The sequence below is a fragment of the Rhinolophus sinicus genome, chromosome 8 (assembly GCF_057876585.1).
Source record: "Rhinolophus sinicus isolate RSI-liver-muscle chromosome 8, RSI-T2T, whole genome shotgun sequence".
Lineage (NCBI taxonomy): Eukaryota > Metazoa > Chordata > Mammalia > Chiroptera > Rhinolophidae > Rhinolophus > Rhinolophus sinicus.
This window is the reverse complement of record NC_142508.1, coordinates 61,560,613-61,575,923: the sequence shown is the minus strand read 5'-3', so window position 1 is coordinate 61,575,923 and position 15,311 is coordinate 61,560,613. Positions and strand designations below refer to the sequence as shown.

The following is a 15,311-nucleotide window of genomic DNA, read 5'->3' as shown; positions in this document are numbered from 1 at the left end:
CCCCAGTGCTGCAGCTCAGATCCAGTGATTCTGTCGGTAAGTCCTTGTGCCATTCCTTTAAGAGAAGCACCTGTGACTCCAGCCGCTCTCTGTCTCACTCCGCCACAATCTGCTGGTTTTCAGAATCAGAAATTGTGGGAACTTATCTCCCTAGTACTGGAACCCTGGGCTAGGGAACCTGGTGTGGTGCTGAGATCGCTTGCTCCTTTGGGGGTACCTCCATAGCCAAGATAACCTTCCTGATTTTTAATGGTCACATATGGATGTGAACCAGCCCTTTCCACATCTCTGCCCCTCCTACCAGTCTCGAGGTGGCTTCTTCTGTATTTCCTTAGTTGTAGGGTGTCAGTTCAGCAAGATTTCAGGCAATTCTCGATGGTTGTTTTGTAGTTTAGTGGTAATTTTGATGTGATCGTGAGAGAAGGCAAGCACAGCATTTACCTACTTTACCATCGTTGCCAGAATTCCCTCAGTTTCTTCTTGATCAAAATCTACTTGGCTTTCCAAAGTCCTGAGCCCTCTTCTGAGGATCTTATTCTTACTGAGATCTTGGGGTTTTCCTTCTTTTGACACAGCAAACACAGGGCTGAAAGGTGCCATTTTCTCACCTGCTTTCAGGATACCCAGTTCCCAGACCTGCCCTGATCTCACTTCTGGAGAGAGGGGATTTGCCTTGGGGCCTGGAGGCACAGGATGACCCACCTGCAGAGAGGACCACACTCATCTATAAAGGTTAGTGAAGCAGGTAACTGGCAACTGTAGGGCTTTACAGAGCAGTGTATTTTAAAATGAACCATGTTGGAAAGAATTTAAATAAAATAGATGATTTCTCCTAATAGGTAAAATATGAAACCTTTCCCACCAGTTTTAATTCTTACCAAGATAACATATTTCCACTTCATACATCTCATATGCAGTTCTTGAATCCATTGCTCCTTTTTGAGTTTAAGCATTACATACCTTAGTGACTATCTGTCCTTGGATAGGATCGATTTATTCAGTCAGGAGCAGTTTTCCGCACTTACTGTGTGCAAAGTTTTGTTGAAGATGCTCTGCAGGATACAAGTTATAGAGACGGATGTAAAGAGCTAAAAAAATTTTACTAAGTGCTGCTATTTGTATACAGGCACTGGGCTGTAGGTGCACAGCAGAAGCAGAGGTTAGAAGAATCCCCATTTAGAAGTCTAGGTAACAGTAATTCAGTAGTGGGTCATCTGTCCCAAATTTGACAGATTACAATGGATATCATGTGGAGAAAAAGAAGGTAGACTATCTGGCCAAAGGAAAGGAATAGAGGATCCAGTAAATCATTGTGAAGAACTTTGCAGTTTAATGTGCAAGAGAATTACCTGAGGAGAATATTTAAAAATGGATGTTTCTTCTGGAGCCCACCTGCAGGTATTCTGTCTTTTCTAGTAAGTAATGCAAGAATATGAGGCTTAGGACTCAAAGCCGAAGCAAGACTTCCTTGAATCTGGAGCTGGCAGAGTCTGCAGTATATCCTAATCACCTTAACTAGCTAGTGGTGTAGATAAACTTAGTTGGTGTGTCTTAATCCACTGTGCATTGTGTGCAATATCTAGAATGCCAACTTTGTGGTGGACCTGAGAGCTCTATCCTATAGAACTTACAGCATGGGAACAGGAAATGAGAGAGCAGGCAAAACATAATGAGGAGCAGGAGCAGTGACCACTGTCCCAGTGACCTTGCCAGTAGAGATAAAGGCCCGTAATTGCTATTGTATTTGTGATTTTATATGTGATTTGACTGGCATGAAGGAAATTGAAGACCTGAAATCCTGTTAAACTATTACTACATATCAGGCATTAACTTTTGAGTGAATGAATTGAGTAGGGGATAGTGGTAATGCAGAAATGGAAGAGGGAAAGAGTGTGTGGAGCTAGAATTGATCAAATCTTATAAAACTTGGCTATAAAAGGGGAGAGTTGAGTCAGGTAACATTGGGAAGTCATGACATAAGAAGAGCTTTTTTAATTCATATGAATTCAGATCTGAGCACAGAGTCTGAGGTATCTTTAGAATATGTAAGTGGATGGCTAGATCAGGCCATTGAGAAGGCAAGTATAGAGTCTGAGATAAATGTCGGATTACAGGTGGAGATGAAATGTACTCTACAGGGTTTTAGTTGAAATGACCCCCAGAGAGTAAAAAGGAGGGCTGAATCTTACATATTAAGGGATATTTAATTTTAGTAAGAGAGGGAAGAGAAAGTAGACGGATAGAACAGGGTCACCAGGAGGGAACAGTGAAACTGAAGCCAAGGGTAGGAGTTTCAGGGTAGATGGTTTGCAGAGAGGGAGTAAATGAGAGATCATAAAATTGAGGCAGCACGTTAGCCCCTTATTTTGATGAGTTCAGAAATGTAAGAAAATATAGTAAATAATGCAAATGTTTTTCAAACTCTTTTTTGATTATGAGCCTCAGTAGTTAATTACATTTTGCATCAAAACCCTGCATACTCATATGTACTCTGAAATTAGACTATCAGGAAACAAAATTTACCCTTAGCACTACAACGTGTGTGAATTCTCTCCTACTCTACCCTACCCTATCCTAATACAGACTAGTGTATTTCAGTTTAAAAATTACTTCACGACTAATGAGTAGCCAGTTTTATAAAACATAGTATAAGAAATATTGGATGTAAAGGGATGCTCGTTAAGCCCAAGTGGATTTCAAGATCTAAAGGAGGTTGAATAAGAAGAAAAGGGACAATACAAGATGTGGTATATATACACAATAGAATACTACTCTACCATAACAAAAGATGAAATACTGCCATTTGTGACAACATGGATGGATCTTGAAATTATTATTGAAATAAGTCAGACAGAAAAAGTTGAGAACCATATGACTTCACTCATGTGGAATATAAAACTGAAAGCAACAAAGGAACAAGACAAATAAATAAAGAAACAAGAACTCATAGACACAGACAACAGTTTAGTGGTTACCAGAGGGTAAGGGGGTTGGGGTTGTAGAAGAGGGTAAAGGGGGTCAAATACATGGTGATAGAAGGAGAACTAACTCTGGGTGGTGAGCACACAATATGATATATAGATGATGTGTTATAGAATTTGTACACTTGAAACCTATGTAATTTTATTAACCATTTGTTACCCCAATAAATTTTAATTAAAAGAAAAGTGATGATACAGTTGACAGAGCAGTATATTGATAAGGGATGCAAGGGCATCAAGGATGATTTAGAAATGTGAGGGTGGCTTGGGATAAGAGGATATAGAAGAGGAAGGGAAGGAAGTTGAAGGCATTGCATCTGGGCAGCTTTGTTCTTTCAGCAGGAAGGAGGTGATCACTGGAGAACTGGGAAGGTGGAGGTTGCTTGGAAGAACTGTGGAGATCCTGATCAAGATGAATGGCATAGTATGGGGCAGCAGGGAAAATAAGAATGTTTTGGTCATTGATTGCCCAGTCCTGATTTTATAACACTGAACACCATACTAGCAAGGAAGAGGCAGGGTGTGAGAACAGTTCACCAGGTTCTAAATTGTCTTGCTCATTCTTTTTCAGACTTTTGATTACCCTGTTTACTCTAGTTTCAGATCTCCTCCTGAAGGCCCTTACTTGTGTAATTCACAATCAAAGGATGAAATCGATTAACCAGCAGATGAATCCCAGAAAACCCAAGTTAATGTTAAAGCAAAATTAGTCCAACATTTTACAAAATAGATTAACTTTAAAACTTAGGTAGGGCCACCAGTTGGCTCAGTTGGTTAGAGTGCAGTGCTCATGACACCAATGTCTCTGCTTCAATTCCCACATGGGCCAGTGAGCTGCACCCTCCACAACTAGATTGAAAACAACGACTTGACTTGGAGCTGATGGGTCCTGGAAAAACACACTTTTCCCCAATAAAAAATTGAAAAACAAACAAACAAACAAACAAACAAAAAACACAGGTAAAATGTCATCCATTCTTCAGGAACACAAATGCCATTTTACAAGTGGCTGTTTGTCTCCTTTTTGCTAATATGAAAAGGAATACTCTGTAGTCTTGGTATAGCTAAGTAAACTGGGTTCTACCCTTTCCAAATAGGCAGAGTCTAGGACAGTAGTTTCTGCATGTTTGAGATTCAGACTTTTTTGAGAGGCAGCTGATGAGACAGCAGTTGCCAACAGTTTTAGGGTGTTCACTCCATCTGTTGACCTGCAGTTAAGAACCTCTGGGGATGATGTCCTCTAAGTGCATCTGTGATTTTCTTTTCTTTCTGTCTTGTCACAGTTTAGTGCCCTCAATGCTCAGTGTCTCCAGTCTTTTAGGACATCTACAGGGTATGAATTTTTAAAAACAATTCATTCGTTGCCTTTGCAATCTGACACTTCAGGTTTACTTTCAGACTTTTAAGTCTTGCCAGCCCGTGTCATCACTTGCTTTCAGAGCCTGTATTTCCTTTGGTATTTTGTAAGCCTATAAGTACCATAAGGTTCAAAAATATAGAATCTGGAAAAGCTTAGGAAGCAAGCTGATGTATGTTGTATACAGATACCCTGTTTCACCTCAACTATTCTCTGCCTGTGTGATATTTGGCACTTTCTTTTCAATAGCTTTGTCTTGCTAGTAGGCCCATGTGGTGGTTGAAGTAGAAATCTCTAAAAGCCCTATAATATTTGATGCTCCTTATTTTCTAGTATAATTCTCAGGTGGAACTTCTGTTTTCTGTTTGTTATATCAGATACTGAGGCCAACACTGACAATGGGTCCATATCAACACAGGGAGTTTCTGAAAACAGAGATGTGATGTCACATGGTCTGCAGAAGAGTGTTCTTCAGAGAACCAGCTTCCTAGAAACATATAAACTGAAGAAGCACCAGGAAATTTCCACAGTGAAAAATGTTAGAGGAAATGTTCCAGGAATCCTCTGTGATAGGAAACCCTTCAGATGTGAAGAGTGTGGGAAATGCTTCAGCTATTTTTCTTGCTATGTTATACATGAGAGAATTCACACTGGGGACAAACCCTTTGAGTGTAATGAGTGTGGAAAAGCTTTTACTGGTAATTCCTCATTAATTTGGCATCAGAGGATCCACAATGGAGAGAAACCTTATCAGTGTGTGGAGTGTGGAAGAGCCTTCAGTGATAATACAAACCTGATCAGGCATCAGAGAATCCACAGTGGGGACAGATCCTATCACTGCAAGGACTGTGGAAATGATTTCACCAGTAGTTCTGAGTTTGTTATGCATCAGAGAATACACACAGCGGAGAAGCCTTACAAGTGTAATGAGTGTGGAAAAGCTTTTGCTGTTAAGTCAACATTACGTCAGCATCAGAGGATCCACAGTGGAGAGAAATCCTATTCATGTGCGGAGTGTGGGAAATCCTTTACTGCCAATTTCTCATTAATTCGACATCAGAGGATCCACAATGGAGAGAAACCCCATCAGTGCGAGGAGTGTGGGAGAGCCTTCAGTGATAATGCACATCTAATCAGGCATCAGAGGATCCACAGTGGGGACAGACCCTATCACTGCGAGGAGTGTGGAAATGGCTTCACCAGCAATTCTGATTTGGTTAAACATCAGAGAATCCACACTGGGGAGAGACCTTACAAGTGTAATGAGTGTGGAAAAGCTTTTGCTATTAAATCAACATTACGTCAGCATCAGAGGGTCCACAATGGAGAGAAACCCTATCAGTGTGAGGTGTGTGGGAGAGCCTTCAGTGATAATGCTAATCTGATCAGGCATCAGAGGATCCACAAGGGAGAGAAACCCCATCAGTGTGAGGTGTGTGGGAGAGCCTTCAGGGATAATGCATATCTGATCAGGCATCAGAGGATCCACAATGGAGAGAAACCCCATCAGTGTGAGGAATGTGGGAGAGCCTTCAGTGATAATGCATATCTGATCAGGCATCAGAGGATCCACAATGGAGAGAAACCCCATCAGTGTGAGGTGTGTGGGAGAGCCTTCAGTGATCATGCAAATCTAATCAGGCATCAGAGGATCCACAGTGGGGACAGACCATATCACTGCGAGGAGTGTGGGAATGGCTTCACCAGTAGTTCTGATTTGGTTAAACATCAGAGAATCCACACAGGGGAGAAACCTTACAAATGTAATGAGTGTGGAAAAGCTTTTGCTGTTAAGTCAACATTACGTCAGCATCAGAGGATCCACAATGGAGAGAAACCCTATCAGTGTGTGGAGTGTGGAAGAGCCTTCAGTGATCATGCAAATCTGATCAGGCATCAGAGGATCCACAGTGGGGACAGACCCTATCACTGCAAGGAGTGTGGAAATGGCTTCACCAGTAGTTCTGATTTGGTTAAACATCAGAGAACCCACACTGGGGAGAGACCTTACAAGTGTAATGAGTGTGGAAAAGCTTTTGCTGTTAAGTCAAAATTACATCAGCATCAGAGGATCCACAATGGAGAGAAACCCTATCAGTGTGAGGTGTGTGGGAGAGCCTTCAGTGATAATGCACATCTGATGAGACATCAGAGAATCCACAATGGGGACAGACCCTATCACTGTAAGGAGTGTGGGAATGGCTTCACCAGTAGTTCTGATTTGGTTAAACATCAGAGAATCCACACAGGGGAGAAACCTTACAAGTGTAATGAGTGTGGAAAAGCTTTTGCTGTTAAGTCAACATTACATCAGCATCAGAGGATCCACAATGGAGAGAAACCCTGTCAGTGTGAGGTGTGTGGAAGAGCCTTCAGTGATTATGCAAATCTGATCAGGCATCAGATGATCCACAGTGGGGACAGACCCTATCACTGCGAGGAGTGTGGAAATGGCTTCACCAGTAGTTCTGATTTGGTTAAACATCAGAGAACCCACACTGGGGAGAGACCTTACAAGTGTAGTGAGTGTGGAAAAGATTTTGCTGTTAAGTCAAAATTACATCAGCATCAGAGACTCCACACTAGGGAGTAATCTTACAAATGTAGTGAGTGTGGAAAAACTTTTTGCTGTTAAGTCAGCATTACATCAGCATCAGAGGATCACAGTGGAGAGAAACCCTATTAGTGTGAGGTATGTGGGAGAGCCTTCAATTATAATGCATATCTGATGAGGCATCAGAGAATCCATAGTGGGGACAGACCTTATCACTGCAATGAGTGTGTAAACGGCTTCATCAGTAGTTATGAGTTGGATACATCAGAGAATCCATCTTCGGGAGAAACAAGTGTAATAAGTGTGGAAAAGCTGTTGCTGTTAAGTCAACATTACATCAGCATCAGAGGATCCACAATGGAGAAAAACACTACGAATGTAATGAATATAGCAAAAGCTTCAGTAGGACTTGCCATCTTAGCCAACACCAGTGTATTCACACTGGGGAAAAGCCTTATTCTTGTAATATATATGGACAAGCCTTCAATTTTCATACAAAACTAACTCAGCATTAGAGAGTCCACAACAAGAAGAAACACTTTGTGTAGATTGTGGGAAACCTGTTAGTGCTCAGGAACAATTAAAAAAGCATGTAAGGATCCATATTCAGGAGTCTTTCTGTGTATGTGATGAGTGTGGAAAATTCTTCACTAGCAAAAGAAATCTTCATCACCAAAGAATCCATACTGGAGAGAAATCCTGTGAGTGTGTCAACTATGAAAAAACCTTTTGGACTTCTTCCAAGCTAGGTGATCATGAGCATGTCTGCCCTGGAGAAAACTGCTGGACATTTGTTGTTTTGGCCTCTCAGAATTTTTCACCCCCTTTTCCTGGTAATACGAGGTCTGACAATTACATTTGCGAACTTGGCACCATGCGCTTACATTGGCAGCACTGTACAAACAGCTCGGTAAGGTTTCACAACCTTGGTATATCAGTGTCTCACAGCTGTATTTGTGTCGATGTATGGTGATGTCTTGCTGAGTGGCGTTCATTGTTGCATGTTTTTGTGTGCTGTCACGAGAATGTCTGAGCTTGAATTAGAGCAACGAACAAACATTAAATTTCTTGTTAAACTTGGCAAGAGTGGGACATCTTAGTCTAAGTTTGTGGGGATAATGCCATGAAGAAAATGGCAGTGTACAAATGGATTAAACGTTTTTCTGAGGGGAGAGAACACGTCACTGATGAAGAGAGGTCAAGGGGGCCAGCAACGAGCAGAACTGACGAAAACATTGCAAAAATTGAGTTGTATATCAATATTGTTGGCTGACTGTGAGAAGCATAGCAGACCAGGTAAACATCAATAGAGAAACAGTTAGGAAAATCTTAACTAAAAATCTTGACATGAGAAAAGTGCATGCAAAAATGGTCCTGAAGGAGCTCACCAATGAACAAAAGCAAAGGAGAGTCAAAGTTTGCCACGACCTTTTGGAGAGGCAAGATGATTTTTTGGGCCATGTTATCACTGGTGATGAAACATGGGTGTACCAATACCACCCTGAAATGAAGCATCAAAGTGCACAATCGAAGTCAGCCAGTTCGCCACGACCAAAAAAGTTCCATCAGTCCAAATCAAATTGGAAGTACTGAAAAGGCTGCATGAAAAAGTTAGACAAAACGACCTGAACTTTTCACCAACAATTCATGGCTCTTGCATCACGACAATGCACCAGCTTACATGGTACTGTCTATGAGGGAGTTTTTAGCCAGTAAACAAATGGCTGTATTGGAACACCCTCCCTACTGACCTGATCTGGCCCCCAGTGACTTCTTTCTTTACCCGAAGAGAAAGGAAATACTGAAAGGAAGACATTTTGATGACATGCAGCACATCAAGGGTAATACGATGACAGCTGTGATGGCCATTCCAGAAGAAGAGCTCCAAAATCGCTTTGAAGGGTAGACTAGGCACTGACGTCAGTCCATAGCTTCCCAAGGCGAGTACTTCAAAGGTGACCATAGTGATATTCAGCAATGAGGTATGTAGCACTTCTTCTAGGATGAAGTCATGAACTTAATTGTCATTACACTAAATTTCCCTTTGGATTCCATCTTCTCAGGAGTGGAATATGTGACACAGGCCTGACTCCACTGCAGATTCCTTACCCCAAGCCATAGCTGTCAGATGTCAGTAGATGACCCAAGATGGTTCAGATGTCAGTAGATGACCCAAGATGGTCCAGTTAGAGTACCAGGATGTAGCCAGAGTTAACAGGCAGAAATACTCTTTTTTTTTGTTCCTTAGTTTTAAAGCTCAGAGGAACTCCTGAATTCTTGTGGACGCTGAGAGTAAAGTCAACATAGCAGGAGAGAAATCAAAGTTGGAGAACAATCAACCTTGATGATTCTGTTTGAACAACTACATTAAACCATATTTGAAGCTAGAAATACATCTGAGTTTTTGAATCTCAGTAACCAATAAATTCCACTTTTTGTTTTTCTTTTTTGCTCAAGCAAGTTGGAGTTAGCTTTTCTTTCCTTGGAACAGAGCTTTATCAGTGTGACAATTATTTGAATAGTCTTCAGGGATGATAAACCTTATGAAGGAGAAATGTTTTTTGTGTTTGAAGTGTGGGAATTGTAAGGCTTGCGGCGAGATAATGAGACTGAGAGAGTCAAACGGGTTGAGCAAAGTGAGTGCTTTATTCTGCGCCCCCGGACGAGGTTCACCGGTCTGCAGACGGGGGCCAGTGAAGTCGCGCCCAGGGTAGAGGGAGGGAGGCATATATGCGATTTTTGGGGTGGGGGGTTGGCTGAGTGAAGTGGCAGATGAGCAGGCACCCCCAGCGCAGATCGGGCGTGAGCGGCTGCATCCGGAGCTGTTAATCGCACCAGGGTCTGCTGCCTTTTCTGGGAAACGCCAGGGGCCCCAGTTTTTATCATGTGAGGAGGGGTCTGACTTGGCAGAGGTATTTTTGGTTCCTGGCTGCTGTGACCATGCCCGCAGCTGACCTAACAGGAATGTCTTCATCTATAGTCCCAGCAGCCCCTGTGATTGTAGCAAGAATGGGAAACCCATTGGAACACTTGAGAGTCCAGGCTACTTCAGGACTACACCAGTGGATAGAAATTCTAACAACTTAAGCTCTGTGACAAACATTTTAATGTTCCTACAGAACTGTATGAGCAAATCCATTCTTAACAAAAGTCTGAACTGTGAAACCAAAAGCCATCACTAAATCTCAGTTTTTATTTGGAATGGATGCTATTCTAGGCATTAAACTGGTAAATACCAGGCTATTGTAGCTTTTCCAGCGCAGTGTTTACCAGTTTGTCTAGAACAACGTGCCCACCCTGCCCTTTGATCTGATTAGTGGGCCAAGGAAACGTTCTAGTTCTCAGTCATAAAGAGAGTGCTGAGATGTCTCAGTAGGAAAACAAAGAGCTGGCCCTTTTCTTTGTATAATGAATTTAACATGCACCCTGTTCTCCCATGTGCTTTTCTGCTGCCAACAAATATGGCAGTTACCCTACCTAATTTCAGACTTTACCTGTGTAACGGTGACACTGTAGTTTCTACTTTCAGGGGTTAACAATTTAGTTTAATTCTATTTAACACTGTAATTTAGCTTACAACTTTTAAAAAAATGTTTTTCTCTTTTCCTTTATTCTCCCTCCCCCTCCTACCAGGTTTAATGACTGTTTACTCAAGGCTGAGTGCGTACCTTGCCAATTTGCAGAACAACTGGCCTTAATGCTTCTGTTTTTCTCAAGACTGGAGGCATACCTCATAAATCTGTTTATCGCCCAGGACATTGCCTTGAAAGAAGTTATAGCCCTGGAACATCTGCTTCGTTTAGCAGGGACTGAGATAACCTTATCTCTGAAAGAAACCAGATGCTGGAAAGCTCTTTTTTTCTTCCTCAGACCCCATCACCCAGGAATTTGCCTCATCAACTCACCTTTTCCTTTGTTTTTCTCCTTGTGCCTATAAAACCTGACCGTCTTTACAACGGGGAAGGTAGGTTTTCAGACAGAAGTCCACTGCCTTCCCTGAATGCTGGCTTTTTGAATAAACCTGCTTTTCTTTCCACCACCCTTTTCTGTCAATAATTGGCTCATGAGCGACAAGCCGAACCTTGGACTGCTTCCAGAAGTCTAGCATCTGGGTGGCTTCACCACCTCTCCCTTACTTGCCAGCAGTTGGCTGAACCAGCAGTTGTATTATGTACTTTGACTGACCAATGAATAATAGGGTGGGGGATCACTTTTTAAGTAAACTTTTAAAAAATTGATGTATAATAGACAAAAACACACAAGTCATAGTTGTACAGCTTGAATTTTGCAAAGATCATAGCCTTATAATCATGAAGATCAGGAAATAGAACGTAAGAGCACCCTGGAGGTCTCCCTGTACCCTATTCCAGTCATTACTTCTCTTTCATGGTAACCTCTATTCTGACTTCTGCTACCACCACGAATTTTTACATAAAGGGAATCATCGACATGGGTTCATTCTCATTGCTGTGTGGTATTCCATTACATGAATATACCGTAATTTGTTGTCTACTGTTGTTAGGCATTTCTAGGGGGATCATTTTGAGGCCAGAAAATCTGAGTCAAAAAAAAAATAGAGTAAACCAGGTGCAGGGACTTAGTTTCACATGTTGTTGCATCAGTTATAACTGCCCTTTAGTAAGTGATCATCACAGCAGCAGTGTTAGTGCTTGGCATCTGCCAGACACTTTCCTAACTAATCACTGCACACACTTAATACAACTTATGAAGTAGATACTGTAATGAGCTCATTGTCACAATTGAGGAAATGGATGAATTAGGTCACCCACAGACAGTGAGTAGCAAAGCAGGGATTGAAACACATGCAGTCTGGTTTCAGAACCCATATTCTAGCCATTATCAGTATTGCCCTATAGAGATTGGTGGTAAGGTCTGTGACAACTGTCTTAGTAGCAAGAGGGGGGTTGTTTGAGGAGACTGATTAATTCCTTAGGGGTAGCGGAGAATATCGGGGTCTAGTCACGATCAGGAGGCTGTGCCTGACTTCACTGAAAGTGAGGTAGATGGGGAATAGGCAACAGTGAGGGAAAACAGATTGAAAGAACAGTCTCCAAATTCTGTAGTGACTTTCAGAAGTTTACCAGGATCACTTTTTAATTTCCTAGATTATGAGTTACTGGTCTAAGTAGGTAGTATTAATTTTAAACTATTCGGTGATATAGACTATAATTGTAAATTAGGGAGATGTCCCACTACTACTCTAAAAGCTATGCAAGGGCCATTTTTTGTTATCTTCCTTTGCCAGTGGGAAGATTTTCTAATTTATCCTTTCATGGGTCCAAGCATTTGGGTGGATGTGTGTGTGAGAAGCCCCAGTTTCTACTTGCTTCATACAGGCTTCTTTAATATTCCTCCTCACACATCAGGTCTTCAAATTTCCAGCATCCCCACTCATGTTGGACAAAGCATCACCTCAGCTAACCTCTGGTTTTAGTTTTTTGTTCATTTTTGTTAACTGGGTATATTTTCCTGTGAGCTAAGTATATAGAAGGATGTAAATTATATCCTAAATTTCTAGATACAAGTTTATATCAATCACTAACTACATTGCCTGAAATGGGATCCTGCCTAATATTTTTTGTCTTAAAATCATTGCTATAATATATATAGCTATGCCATTTTTCCTTTCACTTAATACTTGTATATCTTTCCATTCTTTAACTTTTAATCATTTTGCATTCTTATGTATTAGTAGTAACTTATATAACATTTTTTTCCTAGCTAAACTTTAGAATTGTTTTCACCAGTAGACCAATTCCTCTCACTTTATTCTCCTTTTAAAAAATTGTTTGAAATTCGGGGCGGCTGGTTGGCTCTGGGTTACAGTGCAGTGCCCATAACTCCAAGGTCGCTAGTTCGATTCCCATATGGGCCAGTGAGCTGTGCCCTCCACAACTAGAATGAAAACAACGACTTGACTTGGAGCTGATGGGCCCTGGAAAAACACACTGTTCCCCAATATTCCCCAATAATTTTTTTTTAATTTAAAAATAAAATTTTTGAAATTGGACTTACAGTTTAAATCAAGATGAATACTCTTCCTATTGAACAATTATCTGTGCCTTTCCATTTATAGAAGTTTTTGTTGTTGATTTTTCTTCATCTAAATGTCTTAAACATTTATTATTCATCTTATTCCTAAATATTTTTGGTTCCTTTGTTGCTTTTGTGAATAAGATCTCCCTGCCCAAGTATATATCTCCACATAAGTAGGTTGAGTGATCTGATAATTTAATTCACAATATCAATAAGGAAGATTTTATAATATTGAAACAGTCTTTAAATTCTGGCATGAACCCCAACCAGACTTACTGTTTTCCCACAATTTTCAAGAGGAGAAGCAGGACAATTTTTACTCTTACCATCTTAAAACTGGAAACACCAGAAAAGATTTTTTAACGTGAGATCTGTCAGTTTTCCCTGGAGGACACGGAGGGAGGGTTTAAGGGAGGCCCTGGAATTGTGGGTACAGAATGTGCAGGAGAAGAAGCCTTAGAGCTGAGTGAGAGGAAATGTTGTAGACCCAGCATAGAGATGAACTTCCAAAACACTGAAGTATGAGAACTAGCCTAAATTTTTAAGTATGTTGTGTGATTTTTCTATCATCTCATTCCTAGGGGTATTAGGATATGGTTTTGGGTATTGATTTGAAGAGCCCAAATCAATATGGTTTAATTATAATGCAAGCTTATTTCTCACTCATGTATCATCTGAATGTAAGCAGTCTAGGGTTAATAGTAGCTCCGTGACTACTACTAGCTGCTCTGTCATCCCCAGGGGCCACATCATGTGGTCCAAGATGCTCACCCCCTTGTCAGCATTCCACATAGTTGATGTGGGTACTGGGTCAAGTAGGGCGTGTCCCTTCTCTTTAAGGACATGGCATCACTTTTTCCTATAGCCTATTTGCCAGAAGTTGGTCACATAGCCACACTTTGCTCTAAAGGCCGAGAAGCGTGTTACTTTTTTCTGGACTGGCTTGCTAGAGATTCTGATACTCCATAAGAAGGGAAGAACAGAGGTTGACAGATGAGTTGTCTGGGCTGCATGCCTTCCTTAGAGCTTTTGAAACTTGGTGTGTGCCTGTCCTAGCACTCATAGGAGTAGGAGCTTTGTGGTTATTTAGGAGGCCTTATTTTCTTACCTGTAAAATTAGGCAACTGGTTTATGACCCAACATTTGGGGCCAGCATTTCTGTGACACATCTCCTAACTTCCTATTTCTTTAGACTAAGTCTTCATTCATTTCTAGCGAAAGGTCTGCTTTCTGAGCCTAGGGAGAAGTGGAAACAGCACTTATTGCCAAGAGCAATGCAATCCCCAGCTATCACTCTGCCCAATCATGGGACCATTTTCCTGTCTGAATGAGAGAGGCCATATAAAGTGTTCATTTTGGGAAACAGTGATGATCAGGGTAAGGGCAAAGCAGAGAAGGGCGCCTGGCAATGGTCAGTGATCCCAGCCATAGGACATATCCTACCTCCAGTGGCACAGAAATAAAGAAGGGTTCTACCCTGGAGTTGGGGCTTGAGCCTTTGGACTATATCAATAACAAATGTTTACTGTGCTTCCTTTGTGTCAGGTCTTGTGCTTTAGCTGAGAATAATGATGTTGAACAAGATAGATACAGTTCTTGCTCCATGGGGTGACCAGAGAAGATATATTTAAACTGTCACCATTAAATAAGCACAAATGTGCCAAGTACTAAGAAGTACAGATGCTGTGGTGGCACGTAAGTGGGAGGCCTGCCTTATTCTGGGTGGTCAGGGAAGGCTTGATTTCCAAGGGAAATAGGATTTGAACTGAGACCAAGTAACAGTCAAGACACAATGGGAATGGGAAGGGAAGGGCATTTTAGGTTTAGAGAATAGCATATTCAGCAAGTGGGGCTGAAGTTGAGTGGGGTGGGAATGGGAATGCTAAGAGGCTGGAGAGGTGAGTGGGGTCCCTCCAACCACCTTCCAGTGCAGCAGCATGGGAAGAGGCAGAGCTGGAAGAGAGGCCAACACTGTTAGGGTTGAGAGGGACCCTAAGGGTGGTCCAATCCAGGGGTTTTAGTGCTGTTCACCTTCCCGCAAGGGCTCATTTTGGCATTTTATGGGAGTATTTTTGTTATAGTGTTTGGTGATGGTGGATGGGAGCCAGCAGTGCCACAAATCGTGCAATGCACAGGATGGTTCACCTATTGAAAAAGTTTTCAGACTTTCATGTCTTCCTGGACATTCAAATACACTTTATAAATTACCTGAATCTAGAACGTGTTTTCAGAAAAACACAATATATTTTTGCAGTTTTAACATGCTGAGTCTCCAGGAATATAACTACTGTATGATCAACAGAAGATTGTACTGTTTCATCTAAACTTTCACCATAAAGGGTTCACCATTTTGGATTCCACC

General features: G+C 41.5%; 1 protein-coding gene across 16 annotated transcripts in view; it reads left to right on the top strand.

The window, feature by feature from the left end:
* LOC109461305 (uncharacterized) overlaps positions 1 to 10,931 on the top strand; it is an 86,658-nt gene extending 75,727 nt beyond the window's left edge. For 10 of the 16 annotated variants that reach the window (XM_088800249.1, XM_074314612.2, XM_088800248.1 and 7 more), the window contains 3 exons: positions 619 to 732; positions 4,716 to 8,874; positions 10,526 to 10,931. In XM_088800249.1, the coding sequence (XP_088656375.1) occupies positions 619 to 732; positions 4,716 to 6,931 (2,330 nt within the window). In that variant the 3' untranslated portion in view covers positions 6,932 to 8,874; positions 10,526 to 10,931. Of the gene's footprint in view, positions 1 to 575; positions 733 to 4,715; positions 8,875 to 10,525 lie in introns of all 16 variants that reach the window. The other 6 variants (XM_088800254.1, XM_088800253.1, XM_088800251.1 and 3 more) reach the window with 3 other exon arrangements.
* The last annotated feature ends 4,380 nt before the right edge of the window (positions 10,932 to 15,311 follow it).